General features: G+C 39.6%; 1 protein-coding gene across 1 annotated transcript in view; it reads left to right on the top strand.

The window, feature by feature from the left end:
• The first annotated feature begins 5,008 nt into the window (after positions 1 to 5,008).
• The window catches only part of SPATA6 (spermatogenesis associated 6), a 40,268-nt gene continuing 22,000 nt past the window's right edge, over positions 5,009 to 23,276 (top strand). The window contains exons 1-7 of the mRNA XM_059822053.1: positions 5,009 to 5,056; positions 10,785 to 10,922; positions 12,467 to 12,515; positions 13,406 to 13,447; positions 14,818 to 14,942; positions 19,464 to 19,544; positions 22,774 to 23,052. Of these exons, the coding sequence (XP_059678036.1) occupies positions 5,009 to 5,056; positions 10,785 to 10,922; positions 12,467 to 12,515; positions 13,406 to 13,447; positions 14,818 to 14,942; positions 19,464 to 19,544; positions 22,774 to 23,052 (762 nt within the window). The remainder of the gene's footprint in view (positions 5,057 to 10,784; positions 10,923 to 12,466; positions 12,516 to 13,405; positions 13,448 to 14,817; positions 14,943 to 19,463; positions 19,545 to 22,773; positions 23,053 to 23,276) is intronic.

Raw genomic sequence — 23,276 nt, 5'->3', positions numbered from 1 at the left:
GGGTTTATAACTTGGTTAGAAGAATTTTGTTTCAGGCAAAAACTTTGCAGGGGCAATGTCTCCATCTAAGACAATTTTTTTAAAATACAGAACACACAGAAAAGTGTTACCTCTTTTGAACTGAGAAAGGGAGAGCCCAGGAATTTTCTAGGGGTACAAAGCTAATGCTGTCTTGCCTGACTGTATCTGTACCATTTGTGAATTCATAAGACTGTATTCACAGAAGTTATGTCTTAGATGAATTTAGATCATTCCTTTACAATGCAAGTTTCCAATTACTACAACTGAATTCAAGATCTGGAATATTCCTCTAGTGGCTGTAATCAAATCAGATTTGATTTCTTCTTTAGCTGCAGCCAGTCGAGAAAGAATTTAGCAGACCTGGAAAACAGCTTACATCTTAAGAAAACTTCAGTGTCTCTAGGTAGCTGGCCTTTTTTTTTTGTTGCAGGCATGACATACACCAAGAATCAGTGAAGTTAATGGTCACGTCCACCAAAGCAAGTATTGGCTTAGCAGCAATACAGAGGAATTGCTCTGTCATGGCTGACGCATGGTGAAATGTTAGGGACGTGTTTTGTTTCTCCAGATGTGTAGTGAAAAATGCTCTTCAATAGGCACCAGTGAGACTGGGAGGGCACAGGGAAGAAAGGTCGCTGCTTCGCCTACATAACACGAGCAGGCGGCCTTTTGCCTGTAGCAACTAGTAGGTTCATCAAGGAAGTCTGAGAGTTCTGCCCAGTTGTGTCCTTGCACATTAGGAAAGAGCAAGATGCTCAGTAAGATGGGATCAACAAAATCATTGTGGCCTTTTTCTAAAGCAATAGATATTAATGAATGCTAACTTTTTGGCAACTTTTTTTCCTGCTTTAAAGTAGAAAGATTAGACGAAAATGTATTTTACGAAGAGTATGCTGACACCCTCAGGTAATCTCCATCCTCTGTCCTCATCAATAATATAACACTCTACCTTCCCCGTTACGTTACTGTCTGCAGTAAAGCAATTCACTTTGGTCCCCTTAGATCCTAGTAGAATCTCTCACATTACAAAATTCTTCCAGCTCTGCTCTATAGCGTACTGGGATTGTTTAGTCTTAACTTCTGCTGGCTGTTTTTCTCAACTGCAATTCTTTGCACAGGAATTGACTTTTGTGAATTGCACATTTAAGCTAACAGTGAGTGAGAAGATCAAAACAACTAATGCATGTGGGTATTGTCCTATGGGGTCCCTAAAGCGCTCTGATTCTGCTTTGAACATTGTTGAATATATCTTGTAATAATGAGTTCCACTATTTAAAGTAGTTTCTTCTATCAGTTTTGACTGTGTTGTCTCTTAATTCCATTGCATGTGTCCTCTGAAAGGATAAAGAGGCATGGGTAAATAGAAGAACCCATTTCTACATATCATTCAATCCCTTATGTACCTCTTTTGTATTACATCTTATTTTTCTCCTCTCTGAAGTAAAACAGGCTTAATGTTTTGTTTGTTTGCCTTTTCTAATATGAAAATATTTCCATATCTCATAATTTGTTGCTGTTATTTAAGCAGATGTCTTCCTGGAATTCCTACAGTTATTCATGACAAGACAATTGTACTCGGTGATGATATCTAAACAAAGGGCTCGATGTGCAGAAAGACAAAGATCTCTTTTGGCTGCTCCGTCAACATCAGGGGCTTAAAGTAGGCAGAAATGGCATGCTGACAACACTCATAAGAACTGCAGTAGAAGGTGGAAAAATGTGGAAAGCTTCTTTATTTCCTTCATTCTTATTGCCAGAATGTGTGTGCAATGCCACTTTGCACCCAGTGTAATGCTTCCTAAGTTTAAGGAGAAAACCATTCTCAGCTTCTTAGCCGAAAGTGAATCTCTGACAAACTCGGTGATGTTAGACTTGCTCTCTGATCTCCAGTCTTATCTGATCTAATTCTGTCTAATCCACCGTATTTTTCAGATTCTGAATTTTATAATACCCCTTGTTTGCAAACCTGACTCTTCCCATTTTTCCCACTTTACCTATTTTGCAGCATATTTCAATACTTTGAAACTCCTGAGGCCTGACCCTCAGGAGCACTGCAACAATATGGCATGATTATTGTGATAATTATCTTAAACCAGCGCAACCTCACTCTTTTGACAGTTACTCCTGGTTTGCAATGATAGAAATAAGAGCAGAATTGAATATTTTGATGATACCAGGGTTCTTCCATAGCAGGCATGTCAGTGGGGCTGGAGGACAGAAAAAGATGAAACTTTTAAATGGAGGAGATTGCAAAAACCTTAATGTAATGCAGAACTGTCATCCAGGCTCTTTTATTGCATGGAACTAAGCATAAGTAGCGTTACAAGAAGATTTACTTTTGTAAAAGCAAAGGAATTCATGTGCTTTCACAGCAGGGAAACTTTATAGCAGTTAAAACCTCAGGTCTATTAAAGTACCATGCACTTTTGTGGTTTTGCTTATTAGCCAATGGATTTGTGCTGAAAATCAGGGTTTCCCCTTATTGTCCCCCAAATCCCTGCATCATTGTTGCGGCAGTGCAAATGTAAGACTAAATTATGCACTCCAACATAAAAAGAAGGTCCAGATGGATCTTACACTGCTGCAGAAAGGGTTGGACAGGAAAAACACTGCAGCAGCAGCCTTTCTTTCCAAGGCCCAGCGGGGCAAAGTGGCAGAAACTTTGCAGATCAGAGGGACGGAGAAGTATCTCTGTGCAGAGTGCACATCCCTCCAGTCTGCCCCAGATCTTCCCTGGTTTACCAGGCAAAAGCACTGAAATTCATCGTTGCCTTATCACTTCGGAGAAGCTTTCTGTCCTGCCTTGTGCTCCTTTTTCAAGGGTTATAAAGTACTTCTGTTCCAGGGCACTGCACATGGATATTACATTTTCATCACAAACATGATGCCATTTTTGATTTCAGCATTTATCTATCTTCTGTTCTTATATGGCCAAACTTACCATAATATCTCATACTTCACAATCTTTAACACATTATTTATCCCTCTAAAAAGCATGTATATGAAAGGTACCTGAAAATAAGCAATAAGCCATTTTAATACTGTTACCATCTGAGGCTATGGATCTTTGAGAATTTTTTTCTCATTAACTCTGGAATGCTATTCATAACCTTGAGACTGATAATGCAGAGAAAATTATTTTATTTTACCCAAGTGTAAAACCCTCCTTAGTATATGTATTAGAGATCTGCAATTCAAAAATGAGTCTTTTCCAGGCCCTAAATACAAAATCCTGTCCTTTGCTCAGATAAAAAAAAAGACTTCCAGCTGTCACACGAAGTCACATTAATGAAAATAAGGCCTGCATTTCCAGTCGTTTATTTATTTTAGAAGATTGGTATTGAGTATTAATAGTGATAGGTAATCCATCTATAGATTTCACTTTTGTCTGCATTGGTATATTATGTTCTTTGTATAGTTTCTTTTCAAAAAATCAAAACATTTTGAGAATGCTGTTTCTTTCCAGATCACTTAGCAGTAGCTTTCTAGATCACTCAGCATGATATTTCTTTGAAATTGTAAAATTAAAATGGGATGCATTTGAGCCACTGCTCTCTTTTGGAGGCAATTAAAATTGTCCAGAGTTTCCTCCCCTCTCTACAGCTGTACTTGTGAATTTGGAAAGAATATTTAAAGGCTTAAACCCCCTCACAGCCTGAGGCTGAAATGAATTGCAGTTGCCAAAACAGAAAGTCAGACTAGTTTGGTGTTATACATGACTGTAAATGCTCTGAGAACAACTTAGCAGCAAGGACGTTGGGGAATACCCTTGATATAATCACAACGATGATCAAGATCAGTGACATAAATTTGATTTTTTCTAGTAATGAAAGCAGAAAAGTAGGCCTGAAAAGACAGTTTCAGATATGAGTGTGGAGACAAGTCTCTGAAGATGGGACCAGTCAGAATATACCCCATCCACTCTGTGTCTCACCCACAGACAATACTAAAATAGGATCCTCAAGGAGTCAAAAGGGCCCAGATACCTGAATCAGGACGTAAGTGAAATTCAAACAAGCATCAAAAGGAAATAAAAAAGACAAAAGCAAGCATGGAAATTCACTGCTTTTGGGCTATTCAGCCCTGGAGCTGTGTAAAACTTGGCTGCTGTCCCCCTTTTCCAAAGGGAAGGAGCTCTTGGCAGCTGTCCACAGGAGGACTAAGAAACCGTGGGGAAACAGACACGTCCCAAGCTTCGCACCCCCTTTTAGATGCCCCACAACAGCTCTCTGCTCTTGTGTGGCCTGTCCGGTTCCTTGCTCCGTGCCAGGCACTTCAGATTTTGCACCGGCGATCCATCACTCAACACAGCACCTAGAATTGTCTGCCCTTTGGGAGGCTGAGGGGTTGGTAATTACTCCACTTTTGATCCACCCTAGCAGCATCCCATCAGCACAACGGGCCCCGGAGGAAGTGCCAGCACAGGCCAGGCTGTGAGGCACAGAAAGAGGGTGGGCGGCGCCGCCTGAGCAGAGTGTGGGGATGAACAGGGGCGAGGACTGAGGGCCCTGCGGAAAGCGGACCGAGGGCTGAGGGGCGGCACTGGCGGCCCCGTGGAGCTGCTGACTGGGTGAGGAACGGGTACAGGAGACAGCACGGCATTGTGGGAAGGGGCCGCGGCGTTGAACCAGGGCATTGTGGGAAGGGGCAGGCGCGGCCGCGCAGGGCACTGTGGGAGTGATGGTGGTCGTGACCGGTCGACCGGCGCAGGGCATTGTGGGAGGGAGGGGAAGCTGCGCCGGCGGGCGGAGCTGGCGCCGCCGGGGCAGTGGGGAGCGGCAGCTCGCGGCAGGCGAGCCCGGCCCGGCCCCGCCGCGGCCCGCCCGCGAGGGATGGTGCGCATGCGCAGGGCGGCGGGCGCCGGAAGCGCCCCAGTTGCCGTGACAACGGCGTCAGTCCCGCGGCGCGGCTGAGCCGTAGCGGGCCGGGAGCAGACGGGCCCCCACCCCACCCCACCCCACCCCACCCCGCCCCGGCCCGCCCGCCCATGCCGCGGAAAGCGCTGCTCTGCGTCCTGCAGCTGGACGTCCGCTCGGTGAGTGCCCGGGCCGCGGCCCCCGCCGTCCTCAGCCGGGGCGCGGCGGGCCGGAGGCTGGAGGAGAAGCCGCGGTTTGCCCTTCCGGCGCCGCTTCCCGCCCCGCTCTCAGCCCGGGGTTCTTTTGGGAGGCTGTTGCCGAGCGGGGGGCCGCCCTCCCTCTGGAACTCCAGCTCAGGGTGGCTGCTGGGCAACTTCTGCCCTTGCTGTGTGTGCGTCCTCCGGCAGCCGGTCCCTGTGCCTCCCTGTTGGTGTTAGCAGCAGCTGTGCTCTTTCATAGCTCTCACTTTCCTGTGAAAGAGGTCTTTTTTTAAGAGACGCTGATTCTTGGGAAGCTGTATGGTGTGGGAAAAGCACTCTTGAAAAAAACAGAGAACAAAAAATCCCGGGAAACAGCAACTTGTACATGGCATCTGCACCCCTGTGAGCGATGAGGTCCCTGTGAGGGGCAGGATGTGGCACTGGGCAGCTCGAAGTACCTGGGTGTTACATGGCAGGGGTGTGAGGTCAGTAGGTATGAAAGCGGAAAGTTTTTACATTAATCATGTTAGGACACTTCCTTCTGCAAAGCTTGAAAAGTTTTCTGCTTACATACAAGGTGGGAGGAAAGTAAGAGTCTGTATCATTCTCCTGATAACTTTTAAGAAGTAGTTGAGGTAGATAATGCCCAGTAGCTCTTGGTAGACAGAGTTGTTGGCTTGATACACCCTGATCGCTGTAATCCAGAGGTTAGGCCTCCTTGCAGGGCAAGTGCTGCCAGAATATTTGCTGCCGAAAGGAAAACCTGAGGTGCTATCCAAAAAATTCAAGTGCAGATCTAGAAAGTACATACTGGGAAATGGACCTGGTATTCCTCATTGCTTAACCACCTTTGTTCCCAAACTTGTACAGCTGCTCTGAAATAGAGCTGTGAATTTCTACACGTAGATGGTAAGGGTATCACCCTAATGGTGTCATTCTGCTGTCTCAACAGCTAGTGTTTGTCTTAATAATAAGGTGTATAATGCAATATAATGCAAAGGCCTGCTTCGTTCCTGGAAAGGAGCAGATGTGCTTTCCTCTTCTATTCCTACTGCTGTGAGCTATTCATGTGCCAGGAGAGAGTACAGGGAAGGTGTTCACCCAGGGTCAGGCTTCTTCAGTTGTGGGGTATTTGTATTCACACTGCTCCCAAGGCTACAAATAACAGTGGAAAGGGAGAGAACATGAAATCACCAACACAGATCAGAGTACCCCTTTCAGCACATGTGGGTTGTTCGGTTATATCCCTGCTATGCTATATAATTTCTCTCAGATAACCCTCTTAATAAGTGTATTTAGTCTCTTTTTGAACCACTTGTTTTGCCTTTTTTCCCCCCACTGGAGCCTACTTTGGCATTTCACTCCTGTGATGGTTTGAAAACTTCCCAGCCTGAATTTCCTTCTGGCTAGTTGATGCCCTACTCTTACACAAATGTCAACACTGGCCTTTCACTTAAATAATTTTTTTTTCCTTCCTTGGTGTTTGCTCTCTTGATGTATTTTTTGGGCAGCAGTTCCGACATTTCACAATGCATCTTTGTCACCTAAGATTCTTCTGGTAGTATTTTGTGTGATAGGCTCACCAGTCTTCTGATCATCTTAGGGATGCATGTTACTCTTCCACTTTGAATTTGCATTGATCAGGATTGGAACTGAATTCAGCGTTCCAGATGGGGTCTCACTGTTGCCTTAGGTGATGTCAAGGAAAAAAAGTACAACATTCGTCCTATATATCTTAATATTAGTCTCTTCACAGCTGGACTGCAGTTATGCTGTCATTTATTAACACACTCATCTTCTTCCTCTCAGTCAGCTTTGAAGGTGAGCCTCCCAGTGAAAGCAGAAACTGTTGTTAATACACAGTAGGTACATCTTGTCTCTATTACTGTGGTCCTGCAAACAGTTTTTTCTGTATCTTTTTGTTGACCTCTGATGATTTCTGGATTTTAATTGGAAAAATTTCATGAACACACTCTGACTTCTTGTGTCAGAGTCATTAAAAGTATTTAAAAGGCCTGGATCCCGGGATATATAAAGGAACATTTTTAGTAGTAACCCTCAGCTTGATGCCTCCCAGTTTTGCATGTTATCGATGCTGTCCTTTGTCCAGTTCTGTACCACCTTAGGACTTTCTTACTAACTCCCATCATCTGCATCATAAGTAATAATTTCTCATGTGGCACCATATGATGTTACCGGTGTCCAGATAACTTAGATATCCTTTGTCCTGAAAACAGGCTTTCAAGAAAATGTCAGGTTTCGCTTGACTGATCTATTTTTATGAAACACACTCTGCTGGGCCTTTTTCTAGTCATATTTTCCTCCATATCCTTTATTCTTTACTTTTGCATATTTAAATATTCTGATTGGTGGGGTTACAATTTTTCAGATCTCTTTTTCTGCCTTGCGTGGGCCTTGCGTTTGTTATTTTTCAGCAGATGGTACTATCCTTGTTTTCGTGACATAGGTTTTAGTAATGTGTGGATCCAGCAAGAAAAATTATATTCTTTCAGAACCTGGGCTGAAGATGATTCAGCGTCCCTGTGGATCCTTGGTCTAGGCCTAGTGCACATTGGGTAACTTCAGTTTCTATCTTTCCATTCTTTAAGTTGTTTTTTTGCTCCTGTATTCAGTATCATGAAAACCAAGACAAAATATTCAGTTTTGTTCGGGGCATAGATTTGTTAGTTTTCATATCCTGGTTGATTTATACTACATGTACTTGTTTTCTCCTTGTTCGCTTTATTTGTGACTAAAGTCTTGTCCAAATTTCTGATTCCTTTTCCCATTCTTTTACAATGCTTTGAGTATTTCTCAACCCTGTTTCAAACCTATCTGCTTGAGTCGGAAGTTCTGTCCTTTTTGTTTTTTTCCCTTGCTTTAGGATACAGATGCTTTTTGCTCCTTTTGACTTAATGAAATTCCAAGGTCTTTCCTGATCTGAGTCCACGAGCTCTTTGGTTTAGTTCACTGCTAGTTTTCTTCATTTCTGAAATGCTGCTTTTCTAAAATGGAAAACCTTAGTTAAAGATCTTATTTGGTTTATCCTGCCATTAATTTAAATTGAATAATTCATGATTGCTCAGACTGAGATTTTATTGTTATTTGTATTTTTGAGACTAATTTTGGAGCCTACCTCTGCTGCTGGAGCCTACCTCTGCTGCTGGCATTTAGATTGCTCATGTAGCAGCAGAATGAAATTCACATTTTTCTTCATGTCATTGCTACATGGGGAATTCACAAATGCGGCAGTGAAGGTAGGTAAAGCTTTAAGCACTAAGATGAATTAATAGCATTGTGGATTACTGCCAGGTAGGGAGACTAAAACAGCAGCTCTTCACATTGAGAAGATTATTTTTGCAACTCTTAAGTCCAAAACGCTATTCTATCTGGAAGCTTGGACTCAGTAGAAGTTAATACTGTCCATTGCCCTTCATAGGGAACTCTTCTTGTTTTGATGGTAATGGGCAATTAAAGGGATTTTTCAAGGCCTGCCTTTTTCATTGGTTACATATGCAGCTACTGTTTTAGGACGGCATGTAACAAAAACAAATGCCACAGGGGGTTGTGGATCAGTAGAATTCTGTTCCTTTCCATGAGATGAATTCAGTGATTTCTTTATGGCTATTTGTGATGTCCCAACACGGGGGCTGGTACACATTTTCTATCCTCCTGCGAACTGCAGCAGAGAAGTCCAGGGTAACACTGTCCCAGACATTTATCATAGTCCTCCTGGTTGGTTGTAAGATCAGTTAATTGCAGCACTGATATCCCTCTTGATTAGCTGATCCATAGATAATACTATTACAGTGTTTAAAATGTCCCTCATCCTGCCTGAACAGTTTGCAGTCAGATAAGAGCTTCAATTTGTCTCCTAAGCATTATGCAGCTCCATGCATCGTATATTACAAAATAGATCTCATGAACTGCAGCTACACACGTGTCATTCATTACTGGAGCTGGCTTAAAGTTACATGAACATGTAGATTTGGTGTTCCAGCCCAGCCAATGAATTGTGCAGTTTATCTCAAGGGTAGTAGAAGCGCAAGTTTCCACATGTGCTATCTTGCCCCACATGCTGATTTGTAAGAATTTGTTTTCTTTCACAGGATAGCCAGAATAAATGGCACCTGTTGTTTGCAGTTTTGCCCTCTCCGTTGTCTTCAAACTTCTCACTTTTCATCTCAATAAATAGGCAAATATTGGTTGCCTTCTCTAAGGTGAAAGTCATGAAACCCCAGCTAAAAATGACTGTAAATTCTACAAAAATGTCAAGAAGATACACGAGAACTAACCTCATGTGACTTGTAGTATGTAGTTTGGGGGATCTTGCCTTGTATGAATGAAATCTTTCACTCACTGCTATTCACACTTGCAACTGCATGAGTGTCATGCAAGCTGTTTAATGCTTGACAGTCTGTTTCAATTGGGATATGTATTATTCTGGCACTTTTCTTGAAGATTTGAAGCCCTCATTTACATGGAGAGAACCCCCTTTTTTTTTTTCCTCCTTGGATATTTCTGAGTAGAAGCACTATTTTTTAGTTTATACTGTATTCATAATAATCTGTCACCCATTGGTTTCTGTTATTTCTTTCACCTGAGGCTGTTTTTCTGCTGTTTATATAGTTTTCTTTTAGATCCAGTTAGAATTTCTCAAGTAAAATGTTCATTTGGGAGTAGGAGACTGTAACCAAAGCACTTATTTTAATTCCTGTCACTCTCCTCCTTTGTCTTTCTACCTGGCAATTGAAAGTCTGAACACTTTCTCCAGCAACCTTATGTTGGAAGAGACAACCTCATATTTATTACACTGCAATAAAAAGTGAGCAGTAGAACTGAAGTGAAAGGTGACAATTCTCTGGCTGGGTAATAAAATAAAACCATGTGCCTTTGCGAAAATAGCACATAGTTTTGCAATGAGTTGTGTACATCCTTGGAGTGAAAACACAAGTAAGAATGTCTGATGTTCATCAGAGCTTTAAAAATACACCAACTTCTCCTACTTAACTTTCTCTGGACAGTTCTTATTCTTTGAGAGATTACTGGCAGTATCTGGCAGCCTACTGAGGAGCCTTCCCCGTCTTGAATACCCTCCAAAGCGGCCAAACTTCTCAGATAAAACTTTGTGTGCCGTGGGTCTGATAGTAACGGAACAACAGTTGCTTTTTCTCATTTACATATTAGAAGAAAAAGTTAATATAATATTTGCAAATAAACTTGCCCTTTTTGGTGGCTGGACAGGATATGGATGTCTAAGCATGTACATTTACCAGCTTCATTCTTTCTCTGGCAAGGCTAAAATTTGGATGGATTTTTGTGTCTTGGCATCATACAGAGTTCGTTGTACATGACTTTTCGTATAGAACCTGATGTGACCCTTGATTAACTCTTACATAGTCAGTGCATGCCTTTAACTGTATTAAACGGGGATTGGGAATACCAGGTTTCAGTTTTGGTTGAAGACAATGGAGTATGTTTACTTACAGTATTTGGTCCTGATTATTTTAAAATTATGACTATTTTTCCTGGTCAGTATGTACAAATGTAATTGCTTTAGGAAAGAAATTTTTTCACTCTAATCTGTTATAATCTGACTCTCAGAAGTCAACCATTTCAGCCTTGGCCATTTAATTTTTATCTTGAAAACAGCTGTTACTTCTATAACTAAAGTTCAGTTTGTTTAATGAATGTGTTACTCTTGCAGATAACTTGCCCCGGAGTGCTGCTGAAAGACAAAGAGGAACTTTATCTCAGTGTCTCTGTACTTGGACAGTACAAAAAAACTCAATGTGTCCCTGCAGCATTTCCACTCTTCTTTCAAGAAAAACTAGTATTTGAAAAGGTAAGATAATGTCAAGAGCTAATACAAGCCAAATAAAACCCATCCCAAACTCCACAAAAACTCGCTGCAAAACTCCTGAGCACAAGTAATCACACTGAGGATGGCATAGCATTATAACTCCTGCTTCTCTTCAGTACAAAGGAGGTGTGTGCTTATATTATCCACACAGTGACTCAAGAATTGTGCGTACTGAAGATTATGAGGTATGATGAGGCTTTTTAGGTATTTGTTCATTCTTTTGTAAACCGTCCTTTTTCAGTGTCTGTTTTCCTGGCTTGGAAGGAACTGAATGTTGCTCTAAAAATTATGGCAAGGTGAAGAACAAAGACTATAAGATATAACAGAGCCAACTTAATTTAGTAGAAAGATAGAATAGCAGTTCAAGCCTTTTTGGTGACGTCTTTCTCCCTGTGAGATACTTTTTTCATGGTTTGTCATCAGAATTCCCAGGTTGGTACTCTGGCCTTATAATTTATAGTTGTTTATCACATTCTGAGTCCCTACTAGCTTCATTATTAGTACCACAGGGATAATGAAACACAGTATCTTACAGATATGATCTGGCTTCTTGACTACCTATGAATAATAATACTTTGCCCTTTCTAGTTCTTTTCCTTTAAGCATCCCCCAGCACTTTGAAAACCAGACTGAGTAAACATCGATGATGCTCTGGTGATGTGGTTAAGATACAAACAGTGATCATTTCACCAGCTACTGAAGAGAAAAAAAACCCATAGTTCTTTAAAGGCAAACATACCACAAACTACTTAAGGGAAATGTACTGAATACTGTTTTCATTGTAATTTAGGGGAACTCCAAGACACCAGGATCTATCTCCTTACAAAAGAGGTGAACAAGAAAGCTGAGAATAATGTCTGTCTTCTTACAAATAGCTATTAAATAGGTCTAGATACTTGTGGAGCGGTGGTACTTTGGTATTTTTTAGTGTTAGTACCTTGAATAGCAAAGTGATCTACACACACCACTCTGCTGAGACTTTTGTACAGAATTAGGGGGAAGTCTATTAGCTGCTGAATATCCAGTGCAACATCCTCCCCTATTCCTTGCCATCTATTCACGTGGGATTCAGGTCAAAAAAAATCCTGAACAGTACTCTCTACATGAATAGTCACTTCCATGAAAATGAAGCTTAAAGCATTACTAATATATTAAAGAACATATTCTTCATATATCAGAATTCTAGTACATTCAGTGATTTATCTTTCTCTCTTGAATTTTTCTCAGACAATACTTGTCTCTATGTGTTCAACTCTTCACAATACCTCCTAATTTAAATACGGAGAGGTAACCCTGAATGGCTAGAAAGCATATGACAAGAACTGTTACCTTTCAATGAATTTGATCAGGTGCCAAATGATAATTTCAGTTTCCTTTCTTTTTCCAGTGCAGATAGGACTCTTGGCAACCATCTGAAGCAAGGAAGAATATTGATTTTTATTTTTTTTTTTTCCCTTCGCATTCCCAGAGGTCCATCTGATGACTTTGACCATGCCGTTATTATTATTTATTAATTTCTTTTCCAGGCATTTGCTGATATAGTTGATCCTGGAGACCTTGTGGAGTTACTGGAACGTAGGTTCTGCTTTTTATGTATACTATGTTGTATGCATTAATGTCATGCATGTATGGACTCTAAAGACTTTGGAGGTTTAAAGTATGTGATAATTTTTCTGTCAGGAGCCTGTTCTCAGAAAAGCTAGTGGGTAACCAATGTAGTATATCATGTACGAAATAAGCACTACTCTAGGACTAGTGGATTTTCAGAATAGAAGATTCATTGTCAGGGCAGCCAGAGGTTTTTTGCTGTCTTCTGGTTACTAGTAACTTACCCAAAATACTGTTAACTAACAAAATGCCTCTAGAAATGTATGCTACGTACTTTAGAACAGGAAAGGGGTTAAATGTCATAATTAATGGAAAATACAGCTGGTTATCCAGACAGGTAATGGATTCCTTTATCTGATCATTTATTTGATTAATTTTCAAATAATACAAGCATAAACCTTTGATTTTTGTAAAATAATTATTTTCATTTTGTAAGAAAATTATATGTCTTGCCACATGTGGAGCATAATCAATTGTAGTGAGACAACACTGACCCTGAACTCAAACTCCAGGAATATGCTCCCTCATACTGGGAGTTATCTGAAAAAGTGGCGAAGCTTGCATCATCTTCTTTAAAAGCTATCTCCAAAGGACAAACTTGGCAGCAGATAGAACTTCCCAAGTTCTAAGTCAAATTTAGAGTTGTCATTTGTATGCTACTAATGCCATTGTGTTCATCTGTGGTATTTATGTAAGCTGTTCTTAATTTTCTCTTATTGTTGGTGTAGTGGAAGTAGTGTAGCTATGTACAGTGCTATGAAGCTTAAGTCAGTGAACCGTTTTCTTGGGTTTTGATTATGAGAATTACCTTCCATTTTAGTTTATTTAACTCATGAAAAAACTTTTTTCCTTTCTAGTTGACACAGCAGTACTTGAACTAATACAGCTCATTCCTCCAGGTATTGTATCAGTCTCTTCATAAATTATGCAGTTTAGTAGGTGAATTTCCATGAGGACATTGCCCATTAGAGCACAATCACTTTTTCCAACACACAAACAACGTAGAAAGCTCTTCAACAAATAGTCCTCTGAATATAAAATGTTAATAGATCAAGAGGATCTCATTCCTGAAAGAGACTAATAACTGAAAATTGAAATGTACTATACTCAGGCTTAGGAAAGTGATAATATTTTAAAAATGGAAAATAAACTGAAATCATCCAGTGCACACTTATTAACTGCATCACAATTCACTTGCAAAGTGGCTGTCTGTGAAATTTCAGAGTGCATAATCTTGTTCTCAGAATGACGCTTTTTTTTTTCCTTCCGTTTTAATGGTGACCATTGGGAAAACTGTTATCCTCACTATAAGTATTACAGGTCTCTTGGGATATGTGAAGATAATAAATAGAGATTTGTCATACTTCTGTTATTGGTTTGTGTGATTATAAAAATCTATTTTAATGAAATTCAAGTGTTCCCATGAATAATGTAAATCTGCACTTTATTGGAAATAAAGTCAAGTTTTAAAGAGGACTCGTTTGGAAACTGTGGTATTAAAAGCACTCTCTGTCACTTGTTCTTAGTACTTTCAAGGAAATGATTGCTTCTCTCAGGTGACGCACCAGACTGTTTACTTAAAGAAATGTACCGAACGTGGCTTTTTGTTGTGGGAGGGTAAAAGATCTTGGATAAGGAACTTAATTTCAGGGGTCAGAGACAGGTGTGATACAGCCCCACATAAGCTGACAAGATGACTGCAATAGCACAATTTAAATTTTTTTATAATATACATTCAAGGTTTTTCCCTAAAGAAAATATTTTTTTTTTAAAAGTAGCAAACCAGGATAGTGAGAAAATCTTGACATAATGATTTTGATGTTGCTTGCGTTTCTTTCATACTACCATGCCTACCATTACTACTACTATTACTAATCTGTAATATGGAATGATACAGTTTTTCATAAGGGATTGGCTGCCATTAAAAAAAATACTGGTTTCTTCTATGGCATGGAAGAAAAAGAAAGAGGAAAAGTACTGAAGAATTGGCTAGAGAAAACTTCTCATGTCTCTTAAAGAAGATTGTGTTAAGTGTTCTATAATTTTTTCACAATAACAGTGAAACATATTTTCAGAGCAGATTCTGCACATTTCTGCTGCTGATTTAACTTGATGAGGTTACTTCCTAGTGTGATACGAGTTTTAGAGCCACGCTGTTAATTTTTAAAGAACAAAGTTTATCTTAGTTTCAATATGTGGTGTCTGTGTGTGGTGTCTGTACTATATGGCTTTGTCTATTTTCCAACTGAAGTATATATTTTCTTTTTAGTAGGAAAAATTCTAGCTACATATGAAGAAAATACAAGAGATTTCCTGTTCCCTGACCCTAAGCTTACCTGTGGGCACCATGGCTTAGATCGTGAGATTTTAATGAAGAGGTCCTCTTCTTTTACAGTGAGTGAATATCTGTGGATTGTATTTATGATACAGTGTGTTTCACTGAAGAAACCCTTTGAACTATTTCAAATGAAAAGTGATTACTTCTGACAGATTTTGCCATTTCAGGTGTCGAACGTACAAATCCACAGTTGAACTTTGGTGAAGGTATAATCTTTTTTCAAAATGCTTCAAGAAATTATTTAATGTGAAAAAGTTAGTTTCCACTTGTTTTGCAATGTGGCGCCAGGACATGTCTTACGTTCAATTTAATCTGTGGTGAGTTGGTAGCTGAAGGGGATGCAAGAGAAGACAGAGATGTCCTATCAACTTCATGGTTCTCAACAGATAAACCATGTAACCCTTCCTTCTCAGTCTGTCTTTGTAGCATTTTGTTTCAGACCATTTTTGGTACTGTTTAGGACAATGACAGTCAGTACAAATTTATAGTGCTATGCCATCTGTCCTGTGGGCCTCCCTGAGGTGCAAGATCACCATTAAAATAGTAAGTAACTGAAATTTACCTTAGTGCTGCATGATTGTTTTTCAGTTCCAAAGCCTGTTTCTTAAGATCTGTTCAGGCCATTCACACTCATTTAGTAACTTGCCTTTTCTACAGTTTCAAAAAAGCTATGATAAATGACAACTAATGGCACAATGAGTACAATGAATGAATGTTAATTTTCTGGAGATAAGGGCTCAAGTTCATACTAAATGAAAACGAATTTCTCTCACGCTTCCCTTTCATAGAGCGACTGTTGAATCTTAGGTATCAGTGGAGTAACTCAGGAAGGTGCTTTGAAGATGACGGTGATGTTGTGGGAGATGTGTTTTGGGGTTTGTTTTGTTTGTCTTATTTTTGTTAAATTTTACTAGTGGAGTGGCAAGACATTTGGATTGGGAAGACAGGGACTCAGTTGCCCTGTCCGTTGTGATTGGATTAAAAACACATGGCAGGAGGGAAATGCTGATTAAAGGTCATTGGTATCTTCTAGCTGCTATAATCTTTACCCTGCAAGGGCAACCTGGAAATTGCCCAGTCACTTGCAATTAGAAGTGCTAATTTGGTGTCTAATGCTGCATTGCATTTGAATGAATTAAAGCTGTGATTTTGTGATACAAAATATATGGTTCTGCAGCAGCTTAAACTGTCCCTGCAAAAACAGCCATCATTTTTTGGCCGTAGCATCTCTTCGATATGGCTTATCCTATACATGTTAGTGGTGGCTCAAGAGAGGGGATGGGACTGTATTGCTTTCATATTGCTTCTAGAATAGGTACTTTTCTAGTATTGAGAAAGAATAGACAGGGAGGTAGTAATAAATGAGGTGTTATTGGCAAAATTATTTCAGGTTTTTTGTAAATGCAATATAATGAATCTTTGTAGAAGCAAAGCCACTAGACAAGTTTGAGGTTTTTTGTTGGACTGACTTCTTTAATACAAAAAGTATGTATTTTCTAATAGAGTGCCATAATTTGTGAGCTGTGAGAAGATGTGATCAGAGTCATTTGGATGTGTAGCTGAATGATGACACTGTAGTAGCTTTAAAAAGTTGACTGATGTAAGACAGAAATGTACTTCCATGTCCTCGGGAACAGTGTAAATGAAATCCGTCTCTGCCCTGGAACAAGGACTGCAGAAGCATCTGTTGCTCCATTCCATCTCCATTGCAGACAGAATAGTTTAAGAAAGGATTTTGGCATACTGACCTCATTTTCAGGAGTAATAAAGAAGCTGTGTTTGATGGAATTGGAGGGAGGCTCCCGACAAGAACTTGTGGTTCCTCTCCTTGCTTGCCAAATGGGATAGCTGTGAGAGGATTTTTACCTCCAGTAGAAATGCAGTCTCAAATGCCTCCACCTTCTAGTGTTCCCTAAGCTTTACTGACAAGTGTGTCCTGCTAACTCTGTCAGCACCAAGCACTGAATGTGAATGCTAAGCAAAAGGGAAAGTGTTAAACAAGGTCTTGAGAACACTCACATTATCCCTATGCTAGTGAAGCCATCTTCTTCCCACGTGAAAAGTTATTTATAGCTAGCTGAGATGTTGAGTATTTTTGACTGACAGCTGTGCTTCAGTGGCACTTTAAGTCCCAATAAATTTTTCTTTTATTAAAAAAACATAAAGGTAGCAACAGCAAGGTTACGGTTGTGGAGTACAGATAGGCAGTGACAAGCAGTGTCTGATTAACACTGCTAATCTGCCAGTTGGAAGGAATCCCAAGTTGAGAGGATCAGAACTCCTCCAGAAATCTGGCACTTGGCTGATAATGTCTCTGGCTAAATGTCTTATGAGGCTTAAAACACAGCACGCATACAAGACGTGCCTCGAGTTATCTCTCCTGGTCCAGTGTTGCCCAGCTGAGGCTTTTGCTGGCTCTTCTGTATTTCTCTGCAACCCTTGCCTTTCAGAATTTGTTTAAGCTTTGACTGGTTGTGACTTCTTACAGACATTCTTATCGCCATTCCCCACCCTCATGCAGTATTTCCTATGTTACTTAAAACAGTTTATTTTTAGTTATGTTATCTTTCATTAGCATACCAATACAAGACCTTCTATTATGTTCATATATACTTTTTTTAAGCTACAGACTTGTACTCATGCTCCTTACAGTCAAAAGCACATATTAGACTTGTTTTCTAACTTAGGTTCTTCTAAATATGAACCACCTTTGCAGTTTTTCTATGATGAAAATTAATATTATGTCCATATCACTTCTATTTAATGACTGGTACAGAGGGACTGACAAGCCCGCTTAGGGCTGCAGACGCCACTAAGCCTGAGGCAGAGGAGTAGATTCCAAAAACTTTCTGGCTGGTTTTTCATTTACAGATATGTTTGGGTCTATACGACAGACTTTACGTAATACTATATTGAATATCCTTCAGCAATCCCTAGTTTGGGAACTGCAGAAAACAGAACTACTCCTCTGATTGCTTTTGGCCTATAGGTTACTTTTGACATATCCATGCCTATGTATGCGAGTGCCATCCCATATTCCCTTTCCACAAACCATTTCTCTGAAGAAACCATGGTTTTGTGTGATTTGTTTAGCTATGAGCGTTTAACAATTCTGTAATCATTCTCAGTCTCTGTAAGAGCAGTAGGTGCTCCGTTGTTGCTTTTTATAGAAGACTTACTAATTCTGAGGTATCCTTTTTTAAATTGTTGATAGCACTTGACAATTCATTAGTAATAAAAATGAGTTGATTAAAGACGGTCAGCTTTAAAATCTCTTTTATATGCCATAACTTGACTTGATTGAATCCTGGACTCTGTTAATTGCTATGACTGAGCTTTCTTGGCATTTTTGTCATTTCATGTCCACAGTCTAACCTGGGGCCAGATCATATTCCCTTATGGGAAATCAGTTTGTGTTTAGGCAGATGGTAGAGAATAGACTTCACTCATGAAGTTCCTGCTAATTCTTAAGAATGTGGGGCAGAGTCACAAACAGACCAGCTCCTTTTCATTTCTCAGTGATTTTGTGTGTTCATGTGCACAAATGCCCATGCACACAGATGCCTCAGGGCAGCAAACTGTCCATGCTGAAAGAAGAGAGGGTAGAAAGTTTTAAGGATGCTTGATTCTCTCTTTGCTTCTGCAGAGCTGTGTAAGATGTACTAGATGGTTCCCACTTGTTTATAGCATATGTGGCCTTTAGTTCTTTTACGCCTTTTCTAATGTTGCTGGTTTGGGAAATAACACTTCTGTGTCATAATCTCTGCCATTTACAGCCAGTAAGTTTTGTATATGTGGCCCAATTCTAGCTAAATTTAACAAGAAGTGGAGCTCTCAAAGGTATTATGTTGAAGAAGATGAGTTGAACAGGAACTGTTAGCCATGTAAAGATGGAAGGACCTGCTGGCCATTAGTACATGTGTGCTGGTTGACCAGGAGGCCCAGTTGGACCCCACTGACTCCAGATCGGTCAAACTAGGGCTGCCTCTTGCCAGCCACATATGTGAGAGGGGATTGAAAGGCAGTGGAACATGGTTGTAGAACATGGGAGACAATCCACGGAAATTGGACTTTGCTGTAATGGTTACAGAATAAAGGGGATTCTTAATCATACTGTTACAAAATGAATAGTTATTTGCAGGGTAATTGACTAATTTTCAAAATGTTTTTACAAAAAAGATTGCACAATTGAGACTATTTATAAATAAGTTTCCAAAGTTAGCATTAATGAAACTTCTAGAGCATGACTGGAATTTTTATTGATGCTATATAGCATGGCATGAAAAATCTTTAAAAGTGCTTTTGACAAAGAAATGTATTGAAATAAAAGTCAGACCTTAATTGTTGTACGAAAGCAATATAATCATCTGTAATTGAATTGTCAGAAATGCAAATGTTAGCATCTTGACATTTACCATTGCTGTTCTGTCTTTTCTAATTATCTTTATTAAAGGCTGAAATTAACAAAGGAAATGGCTGAAAATTAGGAATGGTTTGTTACATTAGGTGACATTTACTTCCTTGATACCCTTTAACTTGAGTTGGAGCTTGATGTTCAATTATTGTCTCTCTTCTAGGGAATTGCACCAAAATTGAGATTTTCTACAAGCTCCCTTATTACAGAAAGTCTGTTAAACTCAGGAAGAAGTCACAAACAGGTTAGCATAATTTAATTGTTTCTAGATTTAATATTGATAGCCTTGGTTCCAATTTTTGCATGTGCTGCTCACTTCAAACTTTTCTCATTCTTTTGTTGTGGTTAAAGCAGTTGTCATGGGTGCTTGACAACTTGATTAAATTTTTAATCAAGTATGAGTAAAGAGTGGGTTTGGTGCATGACAGTAAATGCTGAGAGTTCCTTGAATCTGAAACAATTATCAGCTGCTGTGTTCTATGATCAGCTGAAGTGTCAATCCCTGGTGTATTTGTAGGTGGGAAGATGCCTTCTCACCATTCCTTACTGACACTTAAAATTAAGGTGGGACAATGAAAGCTAGGTGAAGTCAGAGAAGGTACATTATCAAACAAACCAATTAATTTAATTGTTTTCCATAACAATATCAGTAACAGTAATGGAAATGAAGATTTCTGTTGAAAAGGCTGTCACCAATATTAATCTGGAAATGCTGTTTCTGCAACGAGCAAGTTAAAGGTGAAGTAGCTGAAAAGACTGGAGAAAAAAAAACCCTTTCTGATGTGTTTGTTCATTTGGTAGCACTCTTCTCTGGTCTCACTGATTGGAATTTTTGGTTGGGTTTCGTGGCACAAGCCATTACATGAAGTTACTCTTACATCCTCCTTTTTTTGCTAGATTATTGAAAAATGGTGCAACATCATTAAAATGGAATGGTTGTCAGGAAGGCTTGCATGCAAAGAGGGTTAGGTGACTTTGACCTGTTCGTGGCATTGCTTGTTCACTGAGAAGTTTACTCCAAATTTAGCAAAAGGAATATATTACTTAGGTAAAGAATAAAAAAAAAAAAATCAGTGGAAATTGGCATTGTCAGAAAACTAACTTCACTGAAGGTGACTTCAGTAAGGGCAGTTTGATTTAAAATTAAAAATGTCCTTGAAAGTATTTAATATATTATGAATGGCGTATCAAATTTGCACGTGTTGCGGTGAAGGTCTAGTTTCGTGATTGGTGTAAGCCAGAAGAAGCACAGCCTACTTCTGGTGAAATTGAAATTAGTCTTAGAGAATTAGGTCTGGTTTTGCTAAGGCCAGTTCCATACTCTGGCTCACTACCAGCTGCACAAGTGCTAGTACTGGCGTGAGAAAGACAGTGGCATGACCAGTCTGTGTGTTGCCAGATTCAAACTATGTTGTTGCAAAACAAGCACACAACCTCAACCTCATTCATTGTTGGGTGTAGAGGGAAAGGCTTATAAGCAACCTGGATATTTTATTTCTGGGTTCCTCTGAAGTAATGCATACAACATTCAGATTTAAGAGTAATGTCAACTTCCTCAAGCTTGAAAAAGAATTTCTAACAGGAAGAAAAGTCTTGCTGTACCAATATTTTTGATCTTTTGTAATGTGAATTTGGGCCAGATTTGACCAAAAAGCCTAATTATCCATACTGCGGTATTCAAAATTAAAACACACTGCTGACTAAGTAGCCTGATAAGAGCTGTATAATCTAGACTGCCTTGACCTATAAAGCTTGTAGAGTAATTGAATGCTCCTTTAATGCTAGGAATTACAAAGGAATGATAATGTATTTCAAACAAAACTTCAGTGTTGGAAACAGTTTCCCAGAATTTGAAATTGGTCACTGAAGAAGTTAATAGTTATTTGGAGGGGGTGTCAGTCCTGGTAGTCTTTGCTGGTAACAACAACAAAAACTACAACAGCACCACCCCCATCCTCTGTTGAGAGAAGGGAGGTGGTGAGGTTGTGTCGTGGTTGAGTCCCAGCCGGCAACTAAGCACCACACAGCCGCTCGCTCACTCCCCCCCAGGTGGGATGGGGGAGAGAATCGGAAGAGTAGAAGTGAGAAAACTCGTGGGTTGAGATAAAGACAGTTTAATAGGTAAAGCAAAAGCCGTGCAGGCAAGCAAAGCAAAACAAGGAATTCATTCACCACTTCCCATCGGCAGGCAGGTGTTCAGCCATCTCCAGGAAAGCCGGGCCCCATCGCGCATAATGGTTACTTCGGAAGACAAACGCCATCACTCCGAATGTCCCCCCTTTCCTTCTTCTTCCCCCAGCTTTATATGCTGAGCATGACATCATATGGTATGGAATATCCCTTTGGTCAGTTGGGGTCAGCTATCCCAGCTGTTTCCCCTCCCAACTTCTTGTGCACCCCCAGCCTACTCGCTGGTGGGGTGGGGTGAGAAGCAGAAAAGGCCTTGACTCCGTGTAAGCACTGCTCAGCAGGAACTAAAACGTCTCTGTATTATCAACACTGTTTTCAGCACAAATCCAAACCACAGCCCCATACTAGCTGCTATGAAGAAAGTTAACTCTATTCCAGACAAAACCAGCACAGGTTGGTTGTTCCTCCACTTCCCTTCATTCTGCTGTATGTAGGTATTTTAAAAGCAGTATCAACTGAGAGATAGACTTTTAAGACAATATTTGATAATGGTGTGATTTTGATAAATTTTAGCTACAAAATCCGTATTTTGTATGTCAAATGCCAGTTTTACAAATAAACAGCTGCTTTGCCTTTTCTTTTGCAAAACTATTCACATGATTTGAGAAGATATTTGGAAGATGGTCTTTAAAGTTTTTGGGTGGGTTTTTTTTTGGGGGGGGAGTGTGAGGTTTGGGGGTTTTTTTACTAAACATAGCTTCTTGATTATAGTGATCTTGATTAAAGAACTAGTAAATTCACCATGATCCAAGAAAATATAAATATCAGAGAATGTAATTACACTTCTTGTGAGGCTTTAGGCAACTCTAAATGAATATAATTTAAACTATTAAACAGGCTTCTATTTTAATTTATTTATTTTATTTTAAAGGATAAGAATTTTAAAAGGTTAAAAAAAGTTTAAACAGATGAAAAATGCTTCAAATCTGTGTATGTCCAATCCAGGTAAAGTTTGTGTTAATTGAATTTTGTCACAAGTTCATTTTAATTTTTTACAGTCTCTGTACACTAACTGTGTGAGAAAGCTAATCGGGTAAGTATGAGACACTTAACCTTAACACCTAACATGTAGTAATCTGTGTTTTAACCTCCTTCTGGTTTCAGAGAAAATGGTAAATACATTGATGATTTTTAAATTGCTGTTTGATTATAGTTTTGTGAGGGGAACATCAGCTGACATGGTGTTTATTTCTGTTAAAATTATTAGTTCCCTGTTTGCATTATTTTCAGTGATCTTTGTTCTGCATGCTGTCAAACCAGATAATTTCTCTTTTTCACTTTAGGGTGATTTGAATTGGGTACATCACTCAACCCCAAATGGAAAACTGCAAACAAAGTTACCAAAGAAAAATACTCTTTCACCTGAGAAAAGCAGGCACAGCTTAGCAACAAAGAACTACGAGCAGCCTACAATAGCTTCTAAATCACGTTCTCCATCTCCATACACAAAAAGACGAATGTGTGAGCTATCAGAAGAAGCCAGGCAACGACTGGCCCATTTAAACCTTGGTCCTTATGAATTCAGAAGAGAAACTGATAAACCTCCATTTGTAGTTAGACGGGTTTGTATTCTCTCCAAAGTGCTTCCAGCTTAAGCTCAGATCAAATATTGTTCTTTCACTAAATACTGCTCCAAAAATTCATTCAGCTCTTAGTTTAGATGAATAATTTTTCTCTCCTTAACAGTCTGTCACATAGTGATTTAAATGTAAAATTAACTAAAATAAAATTTCTTTTATCCGCGTTAGTAACAGACAAAGATCAAATTCTTTCATGAATATCTTCG

Source organism: Gavia stellata, chromosome 10 (genome assembly GCF_030936135.1).
Source record: "Gavia stellata isolate bGavSte3 chromosome 10, bGavSte3.hap2, whole genome shotgun sequence".
In the NCBI taxonomy this organism is placed as follows: domain Eukaryota; kingdom Metazoa; phylum Chordata; class Aves; order Gaviiformes; family Gaviidae; genus Gavia; species Gavia stellata.
This window is presented reverse-complemented; position numbering and strand designations above follow the sequence as displayed.